Raw genomic sequence first — 25,653 nt, forward strand, 5'->3', positions numbered from 1 at the left:
AATGGAATATTGAGGTTGGGTATTTAGTTCATTGTTTGTTAGACTGCCCCTACAGGATATACAGCATTTCTGATCTTTAAATGATCTCTTCATCTGGGGCTTAGATCTGTCTGATAGATATTGAGGATAAATTATCACAGATTTTTTTAGGTGTACATTTACTGCACGTTATTGCATTATGCTCAAATATGTATTATGAGTGTCTGGATTACAGATAAAGCCCCTTCTTTAAATCAGTGGCTGCAGACTGTAACAAGTATTACTGAGTGATTTCCGGGCTTAGGGATCTAGACTGCTGTTTTAACTGGATCCTAAAGGCATTTTTTCATGTAATTGAGACTGTTATTCAATGTATACTTCATTAATTATTCATTTTAGAAATATACATGGATGTTGAATTTTATTATTTTCACTTTTCTTTCTTGGCCTTCTTGAAATTGAATTGATATTTATTATCCATTTATTTTTATTTATTATCCTCTTTATCTCTGTTATGGGGGGGATCTCAATAAAATATGAATGAAAAAAATGAATTCACTATAAGTAGGGCTTTTATTTTCAAGCTTTTGATCGGATGTAGTATTTAGCCGTTTCTCGCTTGGCGTCGAGGATTCCCACGTTGGAATCAACTCGCAGCGTTGCCGGTTGCTAGGCAACAAGAGGCAAATCAGGCTGCGTTCACGGAATGGGAAAAATAGGACTTGTGGCGGAAGAAGCCCTCAGATCTTTTACTTAGTAAAACTGCAAAAGTATTAGAATGAAAATATACTGAAAGTACCAAAAGTAAATGTAGTCATTATGCTGGATAGTTAAAGTCATAATCATATATACCATTAATTAACTATAAAAGCGTGAATTTAATGAGGAATGAGGTAGTTTAATCTGTAATAGATCATAAATTACTAGTTGATTGTATTGTTTTAATAATTAGAATTAGAATTGGCAAGTTGATAGATTAATGTAGTGGAGTAAAACATACAATATTTGCTTTGAAAATGTAGTAATCTTTAAAATATGTTTTTTTAATAACACCCTTGTAAAATGTCTCCAAGTTGTCTTTTTATTATCAGTTCTCTATTTTACTGTATTTCTTTGTATTGTTCATTTTCGTTTAGCTAGGTTTTGCCTATTTAATGTATATGTAAATCAAATATGAGTAAAGATTTTAGTGAATAAGTGAATAATCATCAGAAGGGAGCAACTTCATGTCTGAATACTTTTCACACTTTAAAACACAATGTTTTAACACAAAGACTGTAAACTGTAACAGACCTTGAATTCAAACTCCAGTTCATCCGTGAACTGCAGCTCTTTTTAGAGCATTGTATATAACTTTTTTTTGGTTTATTTCAATAAAGCACACAACTAATGTTGAAAATAACATTTTATTGATAATAAAAACAAGCAAGCGAAGGTTCAGGTGCCATTCTTAATTACCACATTCAAGTATAAAATCATCTTCAAAGTACACATGCATTTCCCTTAATATCCTTGAGATTGATTGCATCTATTTCAGTCGCAATATGAAACAAAACTTCAGTAAACCCACCCCCTCATATTTTATTTGGCAATAAATTACCTAGAATATGAACTGTAATGCATAAATTGACTCTTTAATCGAAAGGGAAAAAACTACAGCTTATGAGATGCAGCTCTGTGTTGCCCTTTCCAACCACAACATTACATAAAGCTGTCAGGAAAAGACGACATATCTAAAGGCCCATATTTAGCGCTGCGTTGGTTCGGAACCAATCAGTTTGAAATAATTTGAGGAGAATGGTTTCTCAATGGCCAACAATGATGGTAGTTAAAAAGAAAAGGACAAGCTCTGTGACGCTGTAATGCTCATTGTAAAGAAACTGCGAGACAGAAAAGTAAAGGTCCATAGTTTGTTCTAAAGTAAATGTAAAAACTGAGTAAAGATCTTTGGTAACTTAATTCAGGAGGGTGTGTCATGTTGGAAGCATGGTAGCAAGGTATTAAGATAGGAGTGTGGCAGTTTTGTTTGACCATACGTACGCAGATAGTTCACCATGTTAAAAGGACACTCCACTGATTTTACAAATCAACATTCATTTACTAGTCATGTTCAACAGTTCATACATAAAGTCCTTAATGGCTCAGGGTCGTCTCAGTGTGGACTATAAATCCTTAAAGGTTCCCCGTGGAGTTTTTTTTTTTTGTAAACAAAAGTAATATTTAGGTTCAGTGTTTCTGACCTGTCTACATCCCTCATGAAAACATTTGAAAAGCTGATTTTGTAATGTTTTAAAATTGTGCACCGCTAACATCCATGTTTGCTTGCTTGCAGTCATCCACTACACTATCTTTGTTGGCACCTGTGTGCTCACATATACACTGTATGATACAACATAGAGCCTGTCGTACAAACATGGCTTGAAAACTCTTCAGGGTACCTTTAAGAGAAAGCCCGTTTTGCAAACTGGTTGTGTGGAGTTTGAAAGACGTAGACATTTACCAGGCAGGGAGGGTTTCAGAAATGACACTACCTAGGTGCATTATTGGGAATTTTGGATCTTGACCTGTCTGCTGCTTCACTTTTGACCATTCTGTTACTGGAGTAACCCCTTTAATCCACCTTAAAGAGGGTTAAGAGTTTAAAGAGGTGAGAAAAAGCAGCAAAGAAAAGAAAAGGACTCATTTTTTTTTCTTTCTTTGTTGCACAAACCAAACAGCCTCCATTAATTTCATCTGAACTAAATGAAGTCACCCACTTGTAATTATGAGAAGTTTCTTGGAGTCATGGGTTGTCCTCAAGACGATCTGGATCTTATTATAGCTAAACCAATTATGTAGCACTTGGTGTATGATGAGTGTATCAAAAGAAGAAGAATGGCATAGCTAAAGAGTGAGAGTGAAAATGGATTTCACACTCAAAAAAAAAAAAAAAAAAAAAAGATTCTTGATAATGTTTCCCTTTAAACTGCTCCACTCCCAGATGCTGTAATGTCTTTAAATCAAAGTCAATCAATCTCAACGACTTGCGATTGCAGAATATCTGTTGTAAAAGTTTGAGGTTGTGATTACGTCGCGACTGCAGCTAAACATGTGGGACAGACTGTAGAGTAAAGCAGTGGATACACAACATGACTAAATCACAGTCTTTGACAGTTTCCTTTTGCACTTTAGAGGGAAGAACGCAGACGTATGGAGCCCAGGAGTGGCTTTTCTGTCAGTATTTCAAAGTTGAATTTGTGCACATGACATGCCCCTGTGAGTGCAGGAGAGGTCCCACAACAGAGCGGAAAGATCAGCCTGGCGTTATTCTATTTCAAATGTCTTCAAATCCCATGAAAAGAGAAAAACCAATAACGTGTCTCTCAGCTCTGAGCCCATTGGTTCCTACTGAAGACGTAAATCTTTAAAAACACCTCACAAAAACAAAGTTTCATGTTTGTATTATGTGGGGCAGCAGGACAGTGTGTGTGGGACTCAGTGAAAATAAACTAGAGTGTGTGTGTTCATTGGTGATGAAGAAAAATGTCACCCAGTGCAACAGTGAGGCTCACTGATGTGTTTTAATAGTGTTTGAAAACAGTGGAGCTCTGTGGCTCAGAGGAATCAGCTATTTCACGCTCTGACGCTTGTTAATGGAACTCACTCACTGTTGATTTTGGTCTTTTCATGGGAGTTGTTGAGAAAAAGAAAAATATAGAATAGAAGAAAACACCACATTTCTCCTTTTAAAGGATAACTTACAGGATTTTTCTTTAACCTGGGGCTTATTTTCCTCACATTTTTGGGTGTAAAGGATTGTTAGGGATAAATATCTTTGCATTCAGTCTACTATTGACCAAGACAAACAGCTGTTGCAATGTAATAAAAATGGTGCAGCTGTTCACATCAAAATACATCCACTAAAGTTCTTCTTTTGGGACTGACAGGTTCAGATTGTTGTCTGACAACATTATGGATTCCTTCAGAGATAGACTTTTGTGTTTAAGAGTAAGATCCTTTTTTAAACATGGAACAGCTGTTATATCGCTACGTTCAAAGCCACCAGGCTCCTTGATAAAAACATTTTACCTCGCAGAAGTTGCTGGTCTACCGCTGCCACAATTCGTTTGTTTGTGTATTTTGTGTGGTACATTAACTGAAGGGTCTGAATAGTTCCTCCACCACTGAAAGTCACACAATGGAGTCTGGTGTCTTTGAAACGTAGGGACATAATGACTGTTTCTGCTTAGAAAAAAAAAAAAGGATATTTTGTCAATAGTTACACTCAAAAACATAGAAAATAAGGCCCAGGTACAAAAATGCCGGAGTTATCATGTAAGTCTACACATGCAGCCAGAGCAGCTGCACCAACTGAAAACATTAAAACCAGCAGCTGATTCATGATATAGTCAGTGTTACTCCTCAGGAGCTCTCTGTACAGGCACTAGCCGTGGGCCCATTACCGTTATTTTATATCATAGCTGACAGGCCTTGAATCAAAAGTGCTTGATACTTTATTAAGAAATCTCTACTCATCATGCCATGTATATTTTCATATTTAGTTTAGATCGATTACCATATTGTGTGCACAACACGATGAAAGACAGGCCATGAATGAAACTAAATGAGGTATATCTGGTGTGCACACAATACCTCCCCATGCCTTTAGATTTAGTATAGAAAAATGTTGAGATCAAGATTTGGTTCTCCTGCAGCCACTGCCAGGCTCCGTACAGACCGGGTGGCTCCATATAAACTAAACATACCACAGTGTCAGTCTCTGTTAGCAGAGGATACCTTCATCATCCCTGGCTGATTTTTCCAGCTGTGGAGAGCAAAACATCTCCAGCTGTGCCCTCCACATCCTCACCGGAACCAGATCAGATGCTGTCGTAGTCTGATTCCCGCCTGCTGGACTCCGCCATCCACTCGGCCACGAAGAACATCATCGAGCCCAGAAAACCGGCCAGCACCAGGATGAGCAGCTGCCAGTGCAGCAGCAGGTAGTTACTGTAGAAGAAGGCCAAAGCGGCCATGATGGACTGCAGAGGAAATAATAACAATACGTTATAATGATTTAGTAAAACTGAATGAATGAAATTTAAAGTGAAACTCAAACACTACTCATGGGAAGCTTAGTCCTCTGAAGCTGCCAAATAAAACATACAATCCAAATATGTATATTATTTATATTTGTTTTATATTCACTGTTTTAACTGAACTGATGTTACTATGCTGGATTGTCACCTGGATGAACTTGAACACGGCGAAGGCGGGAGCGCTATTGTCACGGAACATGAAGCCAATGATGCTGAGAAGCTGAGTGTTGAAGCAGCTGTCGCCCAGACCGAGCAGGAAGCTGCAGAGCAACGCCACGCTGACACTGTGCCACAACACACAAACACTCAAGTTAACAAGAGGCACTTGGACTGCCTGATGGACCACCATGATCTCCTTGACAAAAGAACAACTGGGTCTAAACATAGTCTGAATAAACAAATTCAGGAGTGTTTCATAAAGGATGCTCAGAAAAAATGGTCGTATTGTGAAAAACCCCTGAATGAACCGAACAAAACGAAGCACAGATCACACCAGTTCACAATAAACACAGTGGTCATGGTCGCAGCAGCACATATGAAACATATGAAGAATGAAATACTGCAGCAAAAATAAACAAAACCACTGTATCCCCAATCAGCAGCAAGCTCAGACCTCCTGTGATGTGACCATGTCATCGTGGTTTCAAGTCCAGTGTGAATTTTCTTTTACCTAAAGTGCTGGAAATGAATGAACAAGATGACGGGATTCAGCACCTCAGCTCTGAAGAATACCTTCAGACTGGCATCTGTGTCTTCCTGTATTTTAAATAGCCGGATGTCTGTTTCTTAAATTTTACTTTATCAGGCTACAGTCATTAGTAAAAAATGTTTATTAACTTTATTCTAATTGCAGTGCAATCTCGCATTAACTGACTGTAATAATGTGCTGAAGTACAGAGTGAGTGCAGTGTGAAAACTGAGTCATGTTCACCATGCAGCGGTAAAGAGGAACTGTGGATTAAACTGTGTTTCAGCCTGACAGATTGACTGGCCAGAGCTTCTGATAGTAAGTAACTGCTAACATTTCTTGTCAGGAAGTCCATCAAAACCACAAAGAGACACAAAGCAACAACGAGACACAAAACAACCAAAAAGAGACACAAAATGACCAAAGAGACATCTCTTTGAATGTGTGGCTCTTGGTCAGAAGCCTATGTTACTGGTTTCATAGGCGGTGCTCTTTGTACCTGGGGCTGATGTAGGCCTGCAGATCTGTTCCTGCCTCCGGGGCCAGAGGAGCATCGCTCGCAATGTTCAGGAAAATCAGGTAAAAGGCAACAAAGTGAGTGATGAGCCCCAGCAGCACCACTGGGTTCCTACCAAACCGGTTGCACTTGTTCAGCATCCCAAACACGCCCCCTCCTGGACAGACAGAGCAGACAGAGGAAGGAAAACTAAACAACTCGTAGCCTCGTGACACTCGTCAAGCCATTTCCTTGTTCTCTCTGCAGCGCTGTCATGTGACAAACTGCATCATACATGAAAGTAAGGAGAAGACACAGCTCAGAGGACTCACCTAAGATCTCGCCTATGCCGATGCAGATCCCAGAGATACCGATCAAACTCTTTGCATCTTGGCCAAACCGGGTCATCGATCCAATACACGTCCCGTACACCCCGCTGTAGAAGGTGAGCTCCAAGCCTGACGGAGCACACAGAGCAACATGCATGACTTCAAACTCATCAACATCACACACCTCAACACATCAGATCCTCATTTTTACCCACCTGTGTATCCTATGGAGATGCTCAGCAGCATCATCTCTTTGGTGACAAATATTTTGCACGCTTGGACTGCAAACAACAAAGTGGGCGTTAGCACATGAGAAAGTTCTGTTACACTGATGATTAAAACCCAATGGAGTGGAGGTTTATTCCAGTGAACTCACCAAAAGCATTCAGAGCCTGTGAGCAGAGGCCTGATTGAGATGAGCTGCAAGGAGGAAAATGTCGTCAGTAAAAAAAAAAAACAACAAAAAAAACACAGACAGCAGCTGAAAAATGAGATGCCTGCAGTGGATAATACAGATACTGATATAACTGGAACTTTCTGTCTCAAAGGACTCTGTCCCTCCGCATTTCACAGACTCATTTTCTCTCTGACCTTTTTCACCTTTTGACTCATCCCTTAACTGGACTTGGTTGCTGTGGCAACTGTTTCACAGCAGTTTCAAAGAGAAATGTAGGAAAGACAACAAAGGATAACATTTACAGTTAAAGGTCACTTGTCTTGTCCTGCACTGTAATATTGTTCCTGGTCTGAGAGGGATGAGCAGGGACTCCCATCTGTCTTTAAAAAAATATATTTTCCAGAACATTTCAAGGCTACTTTCCACAATTTATGTGTTTTTTTTCAAGTTCATGGAGGCCACTGCCAGAAGTTTTGTGTCCCCTAACAACAGATATCAATAACCAAGGGCCAGTTCTGGGGCCCCTTGTGCAGCTCTGGGCCTCCTGAATTTCTTGAGGCAATTACTAGAGGCAGGTCTTTATTTCAAATTCCCTCTGTTTGATACGTAGAATTGGTGAGACCCGTGTTTTAGTACGATGCCTCGTTTTGGAACCCCTTATTCCTGAACAGGCAAGTTTGAGTTTTCCTCATCAGTGACAAAAAAAACATTTTTGTTGTAAATTAAAAACAGTTCAAGAATAACTAATCGTTTTCTCCAGGACATTTTCAGTCAGTTTGGTAACTTTCCAGGACTTTTTCATGATGCAGGAGCGATATACAGTGACAGACGGTTTCGGTGCTCTTATTGTGTAATATTGTCGTACTGTATTGTATGGTATTATGCTCATTGCATATAACACATATTATGATATGATAGTGTGCTCTTTTTTATACTATTAAAGTTTTATCTTTTGTGTGTGCTCAGGGACAACAGATGAAAGTCAGACTTGTGGCTAACTCAGGCATATTTTCAGAGATTTAATTAATGTGCATCGTCCCAGTCAAATAAATGAACAAACTGAAGTAAAGTCACCTAGCTGTGGAGCTCTCTGTGGATTCGGCCTGCAGCAGGGACTCTGACACCTCGGCGGGAGAGGATTCAGGGTCAGGCTTCCGGATCAGAAAGAAGAGGAAGCAGCCAACCAGACTGATCACCGTGAGAGAGATGAACACCGTCTGACGGTCTTTGTCTGAGACAAACAACATGAGTCACACTCTTAAAATTACAACTTCCTACCAGAAGTCAGCATGGGAATTACTAACCTATGAATAGGAATGAATACACACTGTGCAGATGAGGCAGAGATTTTATAAAATACAGCTTTCTTCCTACCTGTTATGTGGACGTGTCCGTGCCAGGCACAGTATATGTAGAGATTTCCAAAGAACAAGCTGCAAAGATGAAGGGTTAGGGTTAGGCTTATGATGAAGAAGGCATTCAAAGCTCAAGATGTACAGATAAAAGTATGGATAGATTACTGAAAGGGCCTACCAGGCACAGGTCCAGGGGCCCCAAAGGGTCAGGGGCCCGTGGATCAGAGCCTCTGTGTGTAGTGACTGTTAACATTTCTTGTTGGAAAGTCAATCAACAACTACAAAGAGATGCAAAACTAGACAAACTGACTACAAACAAGGCTGTCACTCTTATGAAGGATGGTGGCGGGGGCCTGGTACATGTCTGTGTCCAGGGGCCCTTTGTCTCACAATCCATCCATGGATACAACACACATCTCTCAGTTATGGACAAGGATATTCATGACTTTTGAAAATACAATTAATTAGAATTAGTGAAAAAAATATTCTGTGGGAACCATGATTTGATGAAAATTAGTCATTAGTTAAGTCGGTGATTTGTATAGAGAAAAAGTTTTTAATACTTTCAAGTGCTTGGTGATCAGTAAATACTGAACTGAAGTTTATGCTGCATGTTGGTTGAATTTCATTCTGACGTGTAGTTTTCAGCTGCAGTGGAAAGTTTCACTCTGAGAGCACTCAGAGCTGTGACATAATGTGACTCAGTGGAACATTTTCTATCTCATCAAGTCTTAAAAGATTTTGTTTTGTCTTGTCTTTCTATGAAACTCTGATGGATAGTGACGTCTGTGTATGAACTATTTTCACTTATGTACAAGATAATTTTCTTCTATATAATAAAGCTAATAAACTAATATAATAAATGGGTTCTTAATTACTGAGGCAAGTAACATGTTCTCCTTTTCCCTTATATTTAGTATCAAACTGTGAAGGACTTTCTTGGAAAATTCCTTGCAAATTACAGCGAAATAGCAGCTTATTTTTTGGAAATTATGAGGAAAGGGGCCATAAAATAAACTGTTACACTACTTTTTCTGTGATATATTTGCTTGTCTCATTTCTACCTCTGTGTTCCCAGACTTTTTCTTTTTGTCTGTTACTTGTTCTTCAGTGATTTACTGCACAAGTTTGTCCTAAGTGTCCTTATGTTCTCCACATATTTGAAAAGTTCATTAAAAACTTGAATAGCCACAGTTCTCCTGTTTACCTGAATTGCAGCAGCGCCCAGAATATGCCACTGTTTCTTCCGATGGTGGTGTCATTGGAGTTGATGGTGAGCACATTTCCCTGAGCCGTCCAGAGCACTAGAGTACAAAAAGGAAAAATAAATATACATACATGCAAAAGGGAACTATTTAAAAAAAAAAAAAAAGGTTGTTGGATTAAATCTAATTACCCGCTGCTCCAATTCCAACCAACACAGACGCTGTGTAGAAGCTCCATGTGTACGGGTAAATGAACATGGCGATGTAGCCGCTGCAAAAACAATATGAAGACGCGTTCGAAGCCAGATTCAGCATGAAAAGGTGGGAGCGAGAAAAGTGTTAGTCAGTGTGAGTTTACCTGTACAAAAGCCCACTAAAGAACATTGATAGCTGTGGTCCAATGACAGCCACCACTGAAGGAGCGATCAGGTTGGATGCAGAGAAAACTCCATAGATGATGGCCATACTGAGTGAGAGATGACAGGACAGTTAACGGGCAGTTTGAGGGAAGAGAGTCAGATTGAAAGCCAGATTGATTTTAGATTGAAAACAATCTAAAAATACAAACATGACCATGTTACAAAGAGCTGAAACACACAAGAATTAATGTCAACTGGTCAATGACATCCTACATCACAAAGCCCAGTGCTGGAAACTAACTAGTACTGTACTTTACTAGTGTTTTTTTGTCAAATGCCAGCAAGTGGCCGATTAATCTTTTTTTTTAGACTGTAAGAAATTTAATCTAAAACTAAAACTACCAAACATTTAATGGTTCCAGCTTCTCAAATATCAGGATTTGTTGTTTGTTTTTTTAGTTACTTTAATTGTAGTAGGATGTTTCATGAACTCCTGACTTACTGCTGCTCACTGAACTCAGAGTCAACTTTGTTCCTTAAAATGGTTTACCTAAAATTCAATTATTCTGCAGGGATTAGTGAGTGAGACTGATTTGATTATAGAATGTGCCACCAGGTCTGTATCAATGCTGGTTAAGTCTTCAAGTCTATGAAACCATAGCCTAACATCTGTAAAAAAAAAAATATTGTTTGCTGCAGCATCAGTGAAATATGATGTAACACAGTAGGTGTAAATGGCTGTACGGATACCAGTAGTTTACCTCGTATACCCGCTTCCATGGAACTCAGTGCTATTGAAGCTCTTGATAACCGTTTGCTGTAAAGACAGAGAGAGATGACTGCTTAGGACTTTTCTTATCTAAAGTGACATGTTATCTGCCAGTAATGTAATGTGGATCAATAAATCCAACCTACCTCTATATTGCCACATGTTTGAAAAGCTGTGAACATGAACATAAAGCCGAATCCTAGGATAACAATGTTTAAAAGCCTCTTCCCCTCTGGATTCATTTTGGAAGCTATGAGCAAGTTCCTAGAGGAAGTGAAAACAGAAAATCTACAGGAGTGAACAGCACATCTGGGAATAGAAGGAGAAGAGAAAAAAAAATACAATTCAGGAAAGTGCGTAATATTCAAGAAATTTAAATGCTCTCACTGTAATATCCTTGGTGAAATACATTCTCTCTTTCAACCAAACTCCATTCAAAAATCTGTTGTTTTATAACACACACACATTTGAAGACGAGTCATAGATACTTCCCGACAATTTATGATTTGACCGTACACACTTATAATTTCGGCATTTAACAGTTCACAGAGCAATAACGTTATTTCGCTAAAATAACAACTTTTAGAATTGCGTTTCACCGCTTGCCGGCACCCATCTCAAATCGTGTTTTGTTGAACGACCAGTCTGGAAATGACAGTCAAATTCAAGCTAGAAGTTATACTGCCTTAAAACATGTGTTGTTTGGTTAGTGTATTGTATGCCGAATTATGAAGTGGACAGTTTTCATTACCTTAAGACACAAAAGAATTTTCTAACAGATGTTATGTCTAACTATAAGAAGAGGAGCATTTAGTTGACAGGTTTTCTAAAGGGTTGTTGTCTTTTTGTTCAATTCTTAAAATGAAGAGGAAAGAATCGAGACAATAGCTGTTTCCAAGAGACAGGGGGTCTTTTCGTGTGTGTAATGTCAATCTTAAGAAAACAACTAAGAAACAACTTACCAACAGTGTTGAAGCCGCGTAGCTAACCCTGGCTGCTCCTCTTTGTGTGGACTCAGTGTGTTTTTAGTAGCATAGTTAGCTGTTTGTGGACCGTCCGATATCCTCACTCATCCGTCTTCTGCGTGTAGACCCCAAACTAACTTTAATAGGATGGTTTCCGTCGTATGGAAACAATTCTCTTGTGTACTTGCACAGCACCGGTAAACGGGACCGAAGCTAAACGGGTTTGTCATGTGAATGAATCAGCTGACTAACCTTAGCTGTGCCTTTAGCACCACGACGCAGATTTACAAACGCTCAGTGCAGCGAAACTTCACCAACAGCGAATCTGCTTAGACCAATCCAATCCAATTTTGTTTTGTTTGTTTGTGGAAAATGTTTTCTATTTCATGGAGGGTGTTTAGTAATTGTACATCATACCCATTTTTTAAATAACCTCATATGAAGAATAAACAGTTTCTTGTTTAAAAAACACAAATGTTCATCTGTTCAGAAACGCTACAGCTAGCCAGCTAGCTAACTAGCACAACAAGTAAATTTGCACAACTTCCGGTCATAATAACGCTACATAGAAAAAATGTAAAAACGTTGAAATAAATCAGTTAAAAAAAAAATACGTTACTGAAAAATAAGTATTTTCCTCTCAAGTATCAAAATATGTCAATAAGTCATTATCACATAAAACCAGTAAAATTACACTTTACAAAAAACACAAATTACAAACAGTAAAGACGAACCAGAGAGTGGGGCACATACCTTTTAACAATAATAATATAATTAAATAAAAACACCAAAAGACATACTTATACTCTGCATTATAACAGTTGTTCTATTCCCAATTTGGGAAATAATATACATGTATTTTTTTAATTACCAGGAAAAAAGAGGTTCCTGTTCGAGTATTTACACTTATGAATTTAAAATCTGGTCATAAATATGATAAGAATGTTGAGGTAGGACTTGTCTTCACCTTCATCTTTTGTGCTGGAGTTAAGGAAACCAAATTAGATTTTTTTTTTTTAATTTCAGAGAGAAAGTTTAGCATGATAAATAGTGAAAATAACGAAGCCTTCCACAAAACTCTTAGTGGTTTACCCACAATTATAATATATTTTTTTTTTCTAAATTCAAATAATAAGAAATTGTTTCATGTTGTTTGCTTGTTGCCGCTTTTATTTTGAAAAATTTAATTTAAACTTAATTCCACAAGAGGGCACCAATGCGCCATATATGATTCCGAGGAGCGCCTCATTTGTTCAGTAGAAGAAGAAGTTCACCTCGCGGGATCAGGGCAGTGGGAAGCGCCGCGGACTTATCTTCGTTGGAAACAGTTTCTTATTTCGTGATTGTGCGGGCTTCAAGTATCTTACAGACAACGTGTTTCGAGTAAAACTACACCAGTCTGTGTGTGGATTTCTACAGGCAGGTGGTAAAGCAGTCAAGATATAAACTGTTTCGAGGAAGGCTGCCAGGCTTTTAGGTTAATCACCATGAGTTACGGTAGGCCTCCGCCGGACGTCGACGGCATGACTTCCCTAAAAGTGGACAATCTCACCTACCGAACATCGCCCGAAACCCTCAGACGTGTATTCGAGAAGTATGGCCGGGTAGGGGACGTCTACATTCCCCGAGACCGCTACACCAAAGAAAGCCGGGGGTTCGCTTTTGTTCGGTTCCACGATAAACGGGACGCCGAAGATGCGATGGACGCCATGGACGGTGCGCTCCTGGATGGACGGGAGCTGCGCGTCCAGATGGCCCGGTATGGAAGACCCCCAGATTCCCACTACGGTGGAGGGCGGCGTGGAGGACCCACGCGGAGGTACGGGGGTTCTGGACGGCGAAGCAGAAGGTAAGAGTAAGATAGCAACTTTGAGTGGACACCGAAACCAGAATCCATAGAAGAATTCGGCTATTCAAGGTGGCCTTGGCCTACTGACCAATGCACAGAAGTATTGTATTGTTTTTGCTAACTAGCACGATCCACTCTACAATTCGTCATAAATCACATGTAACAAAAGCTACTGTGATACAGATTTTCTCTGTAAAGAACAAGCTGCTTGGTGGATCAAATCAATACTGAATTTACCAGGAGAACCTAATAAATTCATTATTGCACACCCGTTTTGTTCTGTTTGGTATACAATGAGAGAGAGACAATTAGCCACGACTCGAGATGTTCTGAATAACAAGAGTTTTTCAGTTGTGTTTTCTTAGGACATCTGATCTACCAATGTCAATTAATCCTGAGTTTAATATCTTATTAGCGACAAAGTAAACCCTAATGAAATCTGTATAAGGTGTCTCTTGGGTATCAAGGTGGCTCCGTTCAGGACTGCCATCCCAGGTCACAGTGTGTTCATTTCAGTGCCAGCTGTTTTAACACTGTAGATAACCCAACCCACTGAATGTATCCAGCTCTTCCCCCAGCCCAAGACACAGAAGACGCAGCAGATCCCGCAGCAGGAGCCGCTCTCGTTCTCGGAGCCGATCCCGCTCCAGCAGATCTAGGTCCCGTTCCTACTCCAGATCGAAGTCCCACTCTCCCAGGAGCAAGAAGACCAAGGCCAAGTCCCAATCCCGCTCCAGATCCAGGTCCAGGTCCAAGTCCAAGTCCAAGTCCAAGTCTAGGTCCAGAAGCCGTACCCCTTCCTCCAAAAGAGGGTCCAGGTCTAGGTCTAAAAGCCAGCCCAAGTCAGCAGCAGAAAATGGAGGTGAATCCCCATAGAGCTCAGCACAACAGCAGCAGGTGAGTTCTTACAAGAAGTTGCATTTACACCAGCAATGAGACATTTTTATTAATGTTTTGTTCCAGTGCTCCTTTGTTTCATTAGTTTCATTAATTCATCAGGGTTGGGGATGGTCCAGTTAAAGCTCAGCAGGACCAAGACCATGCTGAATCTAGATTTTCAAAACAAAAAATGTAGTTGTAAATAATAAGTTGCTCTTAAATAAAACAATGTTTCTGTACTGGTAAAGTGGGGAATTTTTTCCTCCAGACTTTATTTGTAACACAAGTTCTTGTATACTCACATAGCTGAGTTTTTATTTATTTTTTATTTTTTTATGAACGGTTCTGACAGTAAAACAAATCTGGACTTCTCTCCTTCCCAAGCTGCGGCATCCTGTTTGCTAAAGTGGAGTGTGAGCTGAGCTGAGGCAGTATGAGCAGTTAGGTGGGTGGTGAGCTGCCCACAGGCTGCCTGCTGCTGGTGAGGGTTTCTGTGCAGCATAGCGGAGGCAGTCAGTGTTGGGGTTTGGTGTTGAGGTATGTCTGTCTGTCAGCCCTCGGGCTGTTCACTTTTATTGTTGTACCTCATTTTAAATGACTGTAGTGGGATACGAGGGTTGTAATTAGACAGGGAGCGTTTCACATCCCGGCTTTGCAGCACTCGGCTTTCAGCATCGCCGATTCAAAAAAACTAAATTAATGCTGTGATTCAATATATAACGTATCAGTAGGAGTTCACCAGAACATGCCGGCCTCACAAGTTTCCCGGGGCAAGATGATGTCTTCAAATAGTTTTGTACAACCAATTAAACTAAAGATATTGAAATCAAAATGAACATTTCAACAGCTGGAACCACAGAGCATCAGGTAACTTATACAATTGATTGTTAAAATGGTTGCTGATTAATTTGCTGTTGATCAGCTAAACAATAACTTGACCAATCATTTCAGCTGTTGGAGTGTGGTGCCCTCCTGGTCTGGGGTTTTAAGGCACTGACCATGAACCTAAATGTTGCCAGCTGATGTTGGTCCAAGGACCTTTGTTGCATGTCTCCCCACCCCTGTCATCTTTCTACTGTTCCCTCTATAAAGGCATAAAATGCTCAAAGACTTGCCTACAAAAACACGGGAGGTAGGTCTGACTTAAGGGTACTGAAGGCAGACGAGTACTGTGTGATCATGGACAAAGGATGAAAAAGAAGAGAGAGCTGGACCCTTGAGGCTTTGCGTTAAAAGTCAATATGATATGCACACAACTGATTGGTATCAGGTTTTTTAAAAGCGCACTGATGATTTGATTTCAAATTGTTGGCTCACTCTTAGTTGACGTTTCCTAACTTTTGCTTGTTTTGCCAGTTTCAGGTGACAACCTCAGAACTTCTCAGACAGGATCCCACACAAGCAACAGTGTCCAGCTGTAAAAGGTTATTATTGTGTCTTCCATGCTTTGGTCTGTTTTATTCATTTCGCCTTAGGAAGGCTTTTTTCATGACATCGATGTGCTGTGATTTTTATTTCCTTTTCATAACATGTTTTATGATTTTGAAAACGTTTTTAACGTGGAGGAGAATTTGTGTTCAGACAGCTTTTTAGATGAGTTCAGGACATAAATGTGCTGCATTGGTCTAGGTTGCACCTGTCCTTTCAGTTCTCCTCTCTGCAGCCTGTATCATGAAGCGAGTTCACCTGTGTCTAGCTTTCTTTGGGTTTCCTGGCCTTGCTAAGCCTGACATTCCTGGTCTTTGATAACTGGTGTCATAACTAATTTCATAATTACAATCCAATCACAGGCAGCATCACAGATACTGTATGAGAATATAACTTTCATTCAGGTAAAAGATATACAATAATTACTGGATGAATGTTATAAGTCTTTATTATATTCCCCTGAACTGCAGTGACTTTCGATCATTCTGGTTACTTTTCTTCCTGATGTTTTAAACCCAAACTGGACAAATGTTGTGTTATATGTTCTGATTATTTTATCTTTGGAATATATAATTATCTGAGTTTATTGTCTCAATCTAATCACTGTAAAATGCCAGAAAATAGTTAAAGTGCCCAGTACAATTCCTAAAGCTCAAGGTGACAGCTTCAAGTGTCTTTTGTCTTGTTCGATCAATAGTCCAGAATCCAAAGATTCAGTTTACTCTGACGTAAAATAGAAGAAAGTAGCAAGTTTCTGAGATTTTCTTATTTGACATCAAAACATTTTGTTTTCTTGTTGTTGTCATTTTGTTGCATCCATCCATATCCAGATATTGTGAAGATGTAGAATTTTTTTTTTTTTTTTTTTGGTTTAGTTTAGTCATGGAAGTTTACTGTATTATAGTAAGTGAATCGGCTTTATGATGCTGGAAAGCCTGAGTTAAGCCCAAAGTTAGCTGGCTAGCACATTCATCTCACTGGCATCACATCCAAAGTGACATAAACTACAGTAAACATGAAGACCTTTTGCTTTTATTTACATTTTTCTACATGAAATTTTTCCTTACGATCTTTAATTGCTGCAGCTCAGGGTGTCTTTGTTAGGCATGACAGCAGTGTGTGTGTTAACCCCTGTGTTGAATATGGTTACACATGATACACAGTAAAATGATTGGGGGTGTAAAATTTGGGTTAAAGTCATCAATTTGAAGAATGTGTCTGGTCAGCGGAGGGTCTTCACAGATTTTAACGTATAATTCATCTTGTTTATATCATTTAATTTTACAGGACATCATTTACTGGACTCTAGACACCGTCTTGTTTTTCATTTTTTGATCCTAATCCTGCTTGTATGTTTTTTTTTTTTGTGCACTAGGCGCAGTTGTGTAGCAGTTGAGTATTGCTGGTTAGCTGTTAAGGTGGCATGTTGCTCTGCTGAGTGCTTGGATGTATCCAGTATTCTCCAGAAAGCTCCTGTGACTACCAGTGGTACAGTCGCTACAGTCTCACCCTTTGTACAATGAAATGTTTTTTCCCCATGTGGTCATGGTAGATAAATGTGACTTTGATTAAAGATCTGGTGTTTTCACTATCATTGTCTCTTCTTGTATTACTCAGTGTATTTTTTTTTTTTTTTGTAAACAGTTGATAAGATATAATTAAAGGACAGCTACTTTAAGTTATACATGATGACTACATGCTTCAAAATTAATATTACATCTACAGTTGTGTGCAAAAGTTTGTAAACCCCTGGGCAAATCGCATATATAATAAATAAAATCCCTGCAGCAGACATTGTGCTGTTGCTTTTTATTTCATGCACTTAAAAAAAATAGAAACACATTGAATAGTAATTGTGGCATGTGCAAAAGTTTGAGCATCTGACTAAATCAGTACTTAACCATTAAGGTGGGGAGAAGAATCAGTGATAGGATCAGTTCACACCAGAGAAATGTTTGCAGTCATGTTAACATTACAGTGGACTGAAGAAACAAGCCCATAGTCATTCAGATTCAAGTTCAACACTAGTCTGAGATGCAGCCATTCAGTCATATGAGATATTCTATATAGAAATACAACAAACAGAATTTAAATGATGGGACTGAGTGTTATATACTTAATTAAAGGAAATAAATTAGAAGATACATTTTATTAATCTTAAACAAATTTCATATTATTATTAAATCAGCCTGGGTCCACACTCCATACCAGTTGGTGGTGGTAATGCACCCGTTCTTTGTTCGCCAATCGTATTAAAAAAAAAAACAAGGGAGCGAGCTGTAGGCTAGAAGAAAACCAGAACATCATCCCCGTTAAAACGTGAATTACAGAACTGAACAGTTAAACTCGAGAGGAAAGCAGTTTTTATCATCTGTCCACTGTTGGTAAGTGGTTATTAACTGAGCTGTGAGAGAAGGTGAGGGAAGGGCGAGAGCTGGCGAAGCTAAAGACAGTGAAATTTCCATCTTCAGTCCCTGTGTTACCCGTTCATTTGTCCCCTCTCATATGATAACATATAATTTTAAGTATTCTCGTATCAAAATCCTCCCGTTCGCTCCTGTAAAACAATATTTTGATGAGCTCGGGATTAGTAGTGTTAGCATCTACACACACACCTCCCTGTGTGTAGATGCTAACGCCACGTTCAAGCCGTAGTGTTTCAACTGAAATCACGCAGCAGGTTGAAACAAACTGTTCAACCTCCGACTGGTAACGGTACGTCCACACCTAGATTGTAGAAGCTGTGCCCGTTTTTCAGCCCTGAGACTCGGCTGTAACTGACACTAGTCCTCAGCACCTGTATTTTTGTTCCAACCAACCAGTTTCTGTTAAACCACGGCCACTTCCGTATTGGTTAAGGGCTTCGTTTGTTCTGTCGAGGCTTTCGTCATACGGAAGTGGGCACGGTTTCATCGTAACTATTGGATGTATTATAAGACCTAATAATTAAGTTATTTCTTAATAAGCATTATAATGTTATTAAATATAGTAGTAATAACTTATTAATTAATTCTTAAGTTCTAATAATACATCCATGATCGTAACTGTGAGAAACAATAGACGAACGGTCAGCATACAAGCCGAACTGCCTTTATGCCGAAGAATACCGAAGAGGCCACCGAGGAGCCCCAGCTCACCGGATTCGTTCGTGCACCAGAGCGGACAGTAGACTCAGCGCCTGTTATCCTGTGTATATTACCTCTGTTTCTTGCTATTTCTAGAGTTTGAAGACTCACTGTTGCACTTTGGTTAAGTTACATAACTCAAAGTGCCTGTAAGAGTTAATAATTGTTTTGGGATTTTAACACTTTCACACACACAGCCAGGTGAGAGCCAGATGCCAAAATTTCACCATCAGGGTGTCTGGTGGTTGGAAGACAGACTCAGGATAAGTTGTTTTCACTGATTAAATGTTTTGATTCTTTTTTGCAGATTGACCCGGCCAAGCAAAACTTGTGTTAACACTCAACAACCATGGGCTCCTCTATTGAACTGAGTGAGGATCTGAAAATGAAGCTGATTAATGCCTACAAATCAGGGAAAGGCTATAAAAAGATATCAAACCACTTTGGGTTCTCGGTTTCCACTATCCGGAATGTCATTAAGAGATGGAAATTAAGGGGAACTGTGGAAGTCAAGCCAAGATCTGGAAGACCAAGAAAAATTTCAGACAAAACAGCACATGTTCTGGGCAGAAAGGCAAAGGAAAACCCCCACATGACTGTAAAGGACCTGCAGGAAGGTTTAGCGGACACAGGAGTGATGGTGCACCTTTCCACTGTGCAGCGTTGCTTGAAAAAACAGGGTGTAAGAAGACGTAGGAAACCCGAGGAGACCTCATCAGACAAGTCAACATCTGAAGACTGCAAAGCAACATCTGGATAAGAGTTGTTTTAGAAAAAAAAGTGCTGCAGACAGATGAAGTTAAAACTGAGCTCTTTGGAGGACTTGTGGTTTGATGAAACTAACTGTAAATTCCTTATGATAAACCCCTTCATGCATGCTTAGACAACTACAAAGTGAGTTTTGTTGATAACAATAGGAGTAACTCCAAGCTGCTAATGACAGAAATGGCCAAACACCAGGCAAATGACATGATAACACTGATTCAAAACTCTTTCAAACCTCTGCAGTCCTCAGTGGATGCATCAGTATATTCAGGATCCGCGTAACATTGGCGCTGGGAAAGATGTTGAATGGCTTGCAGCGGCGGAGACCACAGTTAAAGCTGCAAAACCAAAATGCCTCCCTGGTTGAGCATATGGAGGACCTGGAGAGTTGATGATGTAGGTCTAATCTACTTCTCTTCCAAGTTTTTAATGGAAAGCTGGTAACAGGCTCAGTTATGTAGAAAGTCCTCCTGTTTTGACTTCTTGCCAATGCACTTGAATTGATGTGGAAGAAAGATATTGGGGAAAATATTGAAGAACAACAATGGTGCCAGTATGTTGGGGGGTTTATACCTGGCGGGAAAAAAAGAAAAACACAGGTGGCAGAATCATTGTGAGGCAATGGAAATAACATCATGGAGGTCACATCCTCATTATTTGAGCACTGGATTGAGATCATATCAAACAAAACAAGTTACTATTCAAACTCGGGATACTGAGACCTGTTGTTAACGACATGGAGCCCATTCTGGGACCATATTAACAATAGATAATGACTATGAACTTCTCTTGTATCTAGTCCATCATGTTCACTCAACAGTACAGTAACAGTAAACAAACTGTGTATGCATGCACAGCATATATCTTAATTATGGTACATTTTTATTTATATTTGTTCTGATGTATTTACATTTGATTGTATGCTGGGTAACTCTTATCTGTATTCTACTGTCTGACAATTGTTATTATTGTTTGTACTAGTTATTTATTTATGCTTACATTGAATGTATAATTATGATCGTAAAATCCTTCATATATCCAAACCTTCCAAAGGGAAGGTTACAAAGTATTGACAGTAGTTTTGCACATGCTATTATCTCAGTTTATGAAGGAAGTAACTATTCACGAACACATGAAGAAAGGCAAATTTGTAATATTTGCTGCAGGGGTTGTGGTTACTTCTTTTCACTTCATAAATCTCTAAAATATGCACTTTTCCATAGAATAACTATGGTGATTTAAAATGAAGATAACGCCTAGAAGAAGAAGTTATGTTGTTTCATTTTACAGAACATCGTTTACTGGACTCTAGACACAGCGCTTTCGCATTTTTTATCCTAATCCCACTTGTATGTTGTTTTGTGCACTAAGTGCAGTTGTGTAGCAGTGATACCGTCGCTACAGTCTCTTTCTATGATGAAATGTTTCCCCATGTGGTCATGGTAGATAAATGTGACTTTGATCAAAGATCTGTTTTCACTCACGTCTCTTCTTATATTACTCAGTTTATTGTTGGTGTGAACAGTTAAATACAAGCAGTTGATAAAATACAAAAAGGACAGCTGCAGCGGTACCATTTAAAGTTGTAAATGACAACTACTTGCTTCAAAATTACTATTAGATCTGTGAGGCAAGTGCAAAGACCATGTTGGTGTGTATGTGGCTTTTTGCCTCCTCCTAGTGGTTGAATCTGGCTCACTGTTGTCAAATTGATGAACAGTCTCATTACATTAACATGCAGTGTTAAAAAGGTGCCTCACTAAAATTAAATATCTATTTTACAGGAGTGTCCTTTGTACACAAAGAACTCCTGAGCTCAGTTCTTGTTAACCAGCTGTACATCAGTCAGGTAATGTTCATGGTGGCAAACCCTTGTTAAAGAAAGCAGTCAGTGGGCTTTAAACCAGTGGGTTCCAACCTAAAGGTCGGGACCCCTCCAAGAGTTGCAAGATAAACCTTAGGGGTCAAGAGGAAAGACTACATTTACTCTAGCTCTTTCATTAAAACCAGTGAGATCCAGTCTCAAGCATCTAAAAACTGTTCAAATTGAATTATCTGAAAAGAAAAAATATGGCAAATCAAGAAATGTCAAGGTCAGGTGTCTGCTTCAGGTAGAATTTGATCTCCTAGCCATAGGCCAACCAGAACTTCACTTGATCCCCAAGATCCATCTCGCTCTCAATTGAAGACTACAAAATTCAATCCAAAACAAGCTATTATTTTAGCAGATCAAACAGGGGTTATGCTGGGAAGAAATTCTTTTCTGAATATACAATGGGCCCCTTAGCACAGACAAGTAAAAGCCTGCACCTCTTTACTGACATTTTTCATGTCTTCGTGGTCATTTTGTGTCTCGTAGTGGTTGTTTTGCACCTCATTATGGTCAGTTTGCTTTTCTTTGAGATTGAATTTGTGTTCATTTTGTTTCTTTTAACTGAGCTATGACTTTCAAACGAGAATTATTAACAGTCACTTCATACAGAGGCTCTGCCCCAGTAACCCTGTGACACTCGGTCTCCTGTTCCCAGTAATCCATCCATGTATATTATAATTAGGCAAAGAGAGCCATTCCTTTTCACAGGAAGTTAAAATAATGACGATCTCTGAGCACAGGGTCCTATTGAAGTTTCCAATAGATTAATTTCTCTAAACCAAAATTTTAAACATTAAAACTTTAAATAATAATTTTAATTCAATATTATCGAAGTGCATTACTGTGTTTTGGTAATTTTCCTTTTGTTAACATGACTATATTCTGATATGGTGACGTCACTTTTCCAGTAAAGTTGACAAATATTAAGGCGTGACTGCCGGCGACGTCCCATTCATGCGTCAGCGACGTACTGACGTCAGTTTCGGGGCGGGGCTATAAAGGCTTGTTTTCCAGTCTTACGGACTCGACGATCTCCATTTTGTGTGAGCTGTGAAAGCCGAGCAAGCGTCGTCCCCGCAAAAGGCAAAAACCAAGAAAGACATAAAAGTCAAAGTTAGCCGACGAACCGCTCGCTAACCAAGTTATTATCCGAAAGGAAAGCAAATCTTATCGTATGTCCGCTATCCAGAACCTCCAAACTTTTGGTAAGTCTTTTTATCGAACCGAACAGGCAGACAAGGTGGGGGAAGGGCGAGTGCTAGTTAAGCTAACGTTAAGCTTCCAACTTGCGTCGAAGTTTTATTAGTTTTGCAGCTGGTTTGGCTATCTAATCCTATGCTTGTTCCACAGAGTGACCATCTTAACATAAATATCTAGCTCGCAGTTCAGTACCTTATGTACATATTCGACAATCTGGACTCCTTCACTAGTCAACTAGCTGGTCTCTACCATTAAAACGGCCGCCATTAGGCCTAAAATTTGCTGCTAACGTGTTAGCTTATTCTTCAGAACTGTTGGCTTAAGGAAATGGTATTTCAGCTGGTTTAAAAAAAAAAAAAAAAAAATCGGCATAATATTTATTTCACACAGTTAAACACCTGTTTAAGTTCTGATCCACGTATGGAAAACGAACGTTAACAAGCCATGACTGTGCTATTTATTCCTAACACTGGCGTGTTCACTGCCTGAAGGGTGCCGCTTAGCAGTGCTAGCCAGCGCTGCCAGACTTCAGTAAGCTGTTAAGCTGTATATTTAGCTTGTACGTCTGCGCAGTTCTTCATCTGAAATATGACACTTCCAGAGACATCTGCCAGATTAAAACGCAGGGAAGATGTACAACTGACTGGTAGCATTGTCTTGAGGACAAGGGAATATGGGCATAATATGGCGTACCAAAATGCAAACTGGTAAAAATATTTGGTTATGATTGATAAGCTGTGTATAATCCAGATGTCTGAGATGGAGTCTTTTCTTGAGCTCAATGTTTGTGTATTATGTTGTGTTTTATTGTTGTTTCTCTTACAATGCTGCTCTTCTACCCCCTCTCCCCTCCAGACCCCTTTGCTGATGCAACTAAGGGTGATGACCGCCTCCCAGCCGGGACAGAGGACTACATCCACATAAGAATCCAACAGCGGAACGGCAGGAAGACCCTCACCACTGTCCAGGGCATCTCCGCCGACTATGACAAGAAGAAGCTAGTCAAGGCCTTCAAGAAGGTACTACTTCGGGGTGGGGTCTGGTGTGAAGATGCTCTATACGTTTTAGACTGCTGTCAACGGTCTAGAGGGACTGACATTAATGTCCCTCTGTAATTTCCTTGTGGTGTTTCTGATTACCAAAATTTGTCTTAGTAGTTGTTTAATACGGTTCTGTTATTATGGCAGGCTGCCAGCTTTTACCAAATAATTATGTAGGTTGGTGTGTCCTTGTTTTCTAGCTCTGTTAACACTCTTTTGCTTTTTTTTTTTTTTTTTTTTTTGACCCTAATAGAAGTTTGCCTGCAATGGGACAGTGATTGAGCACCCAGAGTATGGTGAAGTGATCCAGCTACAGGGAGACCAGCGCAAGAATATCTGCCAGTTCCTCATTGAGGTAGGTCTTGTACTGTTATGGATAAATCTGACCAGGGTGTGTGATTCAACAGGGTTGTCTTTCTGCTTTGTGGGGAAACCTTGCTGACTTGAGGAATGTGGCACAGACTTAGGGTCAGGGGTCGTTCTCATTTATCAAATCTCTTGTCTCTTCTTTGCAGATTGACTTGGCCAAGGAGGAGCAGCTGAAAGTCCACGGCTTCTAGAAGCTGCAAATCAGCCCTCTCCCATCTCTCCTGGAAGGCCATTAAACCCCCCTCCCCGTCCCCTCCTCCTATGTGCTGCTGTTGCTCTTCCTCCCCCCTTTCCCTCTTTGCAGCCCTACCAGCTCCTATTAGCTAACACGTGAATTACCTCTGACAAACATGGGACTCTGTAACACCACTGCCCCCCTACAACACCAGGGGGCAGGCTCGCTCTCACAAAGACACACCACTGCAGCTCCACACAACATCAGGGATGAGTGGTGATGACCCTCCCACACACACTTCCTCCTTCCTTTCCCCCTTGTTTATTTCCTTTTTAATTTTTTTCTTTTTAGGTCTTGTGCCACAGTAAGGAGGCACCGTTTCATGTAACTTTTTGTTTTGTACTTCAAGGTGTTTCAATAAAACGATGAGTCTCCATATGCTGGAGTGGAGTGGTGTCATGGGGAACGGGGTGGGGGCTGGATGTGTACAGGAGGGTCATACATTTTCTAATGGTGTTTACTGATGAAGTGGGTTAGAAGAACAAGGTCTTTAGGTGGGAGGATGGGGAAAGGGGATTGCCAACATAAGTAATTTCCCTCTTTTTTTCAGTCTTTCAACATCCCACTGGCGTTTACATGTTCAGTTGCCTGCTCTCAGTTTACAGAGCCAAGTTTGTAAAACGCTGACTGTCTCCACCACCGCTCCCTGGAAAATGTGTTTATTGCTTTTATTTAATGGCACATTTTTTCTAATTGCTTTTTTATTTTTTTTTTTTTCTTTCTTTTGCTGCCCATGTGAGTTTTGAAACTAAATGGGTGTTCTCTGGTGGTCTTATTTTGGTCAAAGCGAGGCATGTGATATGAAAGGCTGAGTCAGTTCACTATGTGATCAGATGAACCATCTAGAGTGGGAAATGAAATCAAATGCTGGTAATCTTTGCCTCTAGTGTAGATCGATGGCACTAAGCGAGTATGATTTCTAGGTGGAAAAATTAAGAACATAATTATTTACCGGTAAATGAAGTTAGTTTCCTACTCTGGCATTTGACCAGCTTTCTGGTTTGGTCTAAAAACAAATCTGGTACCAAACCTGTGGTTATACACACTTGAATCTTTAATTTCCTATAATGCAATAATTTATAAATACAAGTAAAGATGTAGTAATGCTGAAATAATACAGTAAAAAATAAAGCCATGGCCAGGTCACACTGTGCTCCTGTGACTGGAGGTGAGAGAGCAAGTCTGTTTTGCAAAATCCACATTTGGTTCAATAAAATTTCTGCAGTTGATGAACCTGTCCTGTTATTTGTACTTGTGTGGGTGTCTTCAG

The 25,653-nt window shown here is 39.7% G+C and overlaps 3 protein-coding genes across 6 annotated transcripts; 2 read left to right on the top strand and 1 right to left on the bottom strand.

The window, feature by feature from the left end:
- Positions 1 to 1,366: 1,366 nt before the first annotated feature.
- On the bottom strand, positions 1,367 to 11,995 carry mfsd11 (major facilitator superfamily domain containing 11). The gene is made up of 14 exons (XM_056402298.1): positions 11,618 to 11,995; positions 10,802 to 10,964; positions 10,648 to 10,703; positions 9,886 to 9,993; positions 9,719 to 9,798; positions 9,530 to 9,626; positions 8,342 to 8,400; positions 8,042 to 8,198; positions 6,947 to 6,990; positions 6,786 to 6,851; positions 6,574 to 6,699; positions 6,245 to 6,419; positions 5,206 to 5,341; positions 1,367 to 5,000 (listed from the first exon to the last, which is right to left on the bottom strand). The coding sequence occupies exons 2-14, from the start codon at positions 10,895 to 10,897 to the stop codon at positions 4,839 to 4,841; spliced, it is 1,362 nt and encodes a 453-aa protein (XP_056258273.1). The 5' UTR covers positions 10,898 to 10,964; positions 11,618 to 11,995; the 3' UTR covers positions 1,367 to 4,838.
- An 880-nt stretch (positions 11,996 to 12,875) lies between these two features.
- srsf2b (serine and arginine rich splicing factor 2b) lies at positions 12,876 to 17,367 on the top strand. 4 transcript variants are annotated; one of them, XR_008830111.1, is made up of 4 exons: positions 12,876 to 13,469; positions 14,036 to 14,366; positions 14,733 to 14,885; positions 15,705 to 17,367. XR_008830111.1 is itself a non-coding variant. In XM_056401544.1 (3 exons), the coding sequence occupies exons 1-2, from the start codon at positions 13,108 to 13,110 to the stop codon at positions 14,343 to 14,345; spliced, it is 672 nt and encodes a 223-aa protein (XP_056257519.1). In that variant the 5' UTR covers positions 12,876 to 13,107; the 3' UTR covers positions 14,346 to 14,366; positions 15,711 to 17,367. The 4 variants fall into 4 exon arrangements, 3 of the variants coding, with proteins under 3 accessions (XP_056257519.1, XP_056257520.1, XP_056257518.1); XM_056401544.1 differs by lacking the exon at positions 14,733 to 14,885 and having other exon boundaries at positions 15,711 to 17,367; XM_056401545.1 differs by lacking the exon at positions 14,733 to 14,885 and having other exon boundaries at positions 14,048 to 14,366.
- A 5,195-nt stretch (positions 17,368 to 22,562) lies between these two features.
- LOC130185172 (eukaryotic translation initiation factor 1b) lies at positions 22,563 to 25,612 on the top strand. The gene is made up of 4 exons (XM_056401495.1): positions 22,563 to 22,744; positions 23,595 to 23,758; positions 24,033 to 24,134; positions 24,295 to 25,612. Exons 1-4 carry the CDS (start codon positions 22,714 to 22,716, stop codon positions 24,337 to 24,339), a joined length of 342 nt encoding a protein of 113 aa, XP_056257470.1. The 5' UTR covers positions 22,563 to 22,713; the 3' UTR covers positions 24,340 to 25,612.
- The last annotated feature ends 41 nt before the right edge of the window (positions 25,613 to 25,653 follow it).

This window comes from Seriola aureovittata, chromosome 17 (genome assembly GCF_021018895.1).
Source record: "Seriola aureovittata isolate HTS-2021-v1 ecotype China chromosome 17, ASM2101889v1, whole genome shotgun sequence".
NCBI lineage: Eukaryota > Metazoa > Chordata > Actinopteri > Carangiformes > Carangidae > Seriola > Seriola aureovittata.

What these genes read in the sequence shown, in the direction of transcription:
- LOC130185172 (XM_056401495.1), top strand. Translation starts at nt 22,714, where the DNA reads ATGTCCGCTATCCAGAACCTCCAAACTTTTG. An exon ending in TAGTCAAGGCCTTCAAGAAG is followed by an intron (nt 23,759 to 24,032) that starts GTACTACTTCGG and finishes TGACCCTAATAG; the next exon opens with AAGTTTGCCTGCAATGGGAC. An exon ending in TCTGCCAGTTCCTCATTGAG is followed by an intron (nt 24,135 to 24,294) that starts GTAGGTCTTGTA and finishes TCTTCTTTGCAG; the next exon opens with ATTGACTTGGCCAAGGAGGA.
- srsf2b (XM_056401544.1), top strand. Translation starts at nt 13,108, where the DNA reads ATGAGTTACGGTAGGCCTCCGCCGGACGTCGACGGCATGACTTCCCTA. An exon ending in TCTGGACGGCGAAGCAGAAG is followed by an intron (nt 13,470 to 14,035) that starts GTAAGAGTAAGA and finishes GAATGTATCCAG; the next exon opens with CTCTTCCCCCAGCCCAAGAC.
- mfsd11 (XM_056402298.1), bottom strand. Translation starts at nt 10,897, where the DNA reads ATGAATCCAGAGGGGAAGAGGCTTTTAAACATTGTTATCCTAGGATTC. An exon ending in CATGGAAGCGGGTATACGAG is followed by an intron (nt 9,994 to 10,647) that starts GTAAACTACTGG and finishes TCTCTCACTCAG; the next exon opens with TATGGCCATCATCTATGGAG. An exon ending in ACAGGCTCTGAATGCTTTTG is followed by an intron (nt 6,852 to 6,946) that starts GTGAGTTCACTG and finishes TGTTGTTTGCAG; the next exon opens with TCCAAGCGTGCAAAATATTT.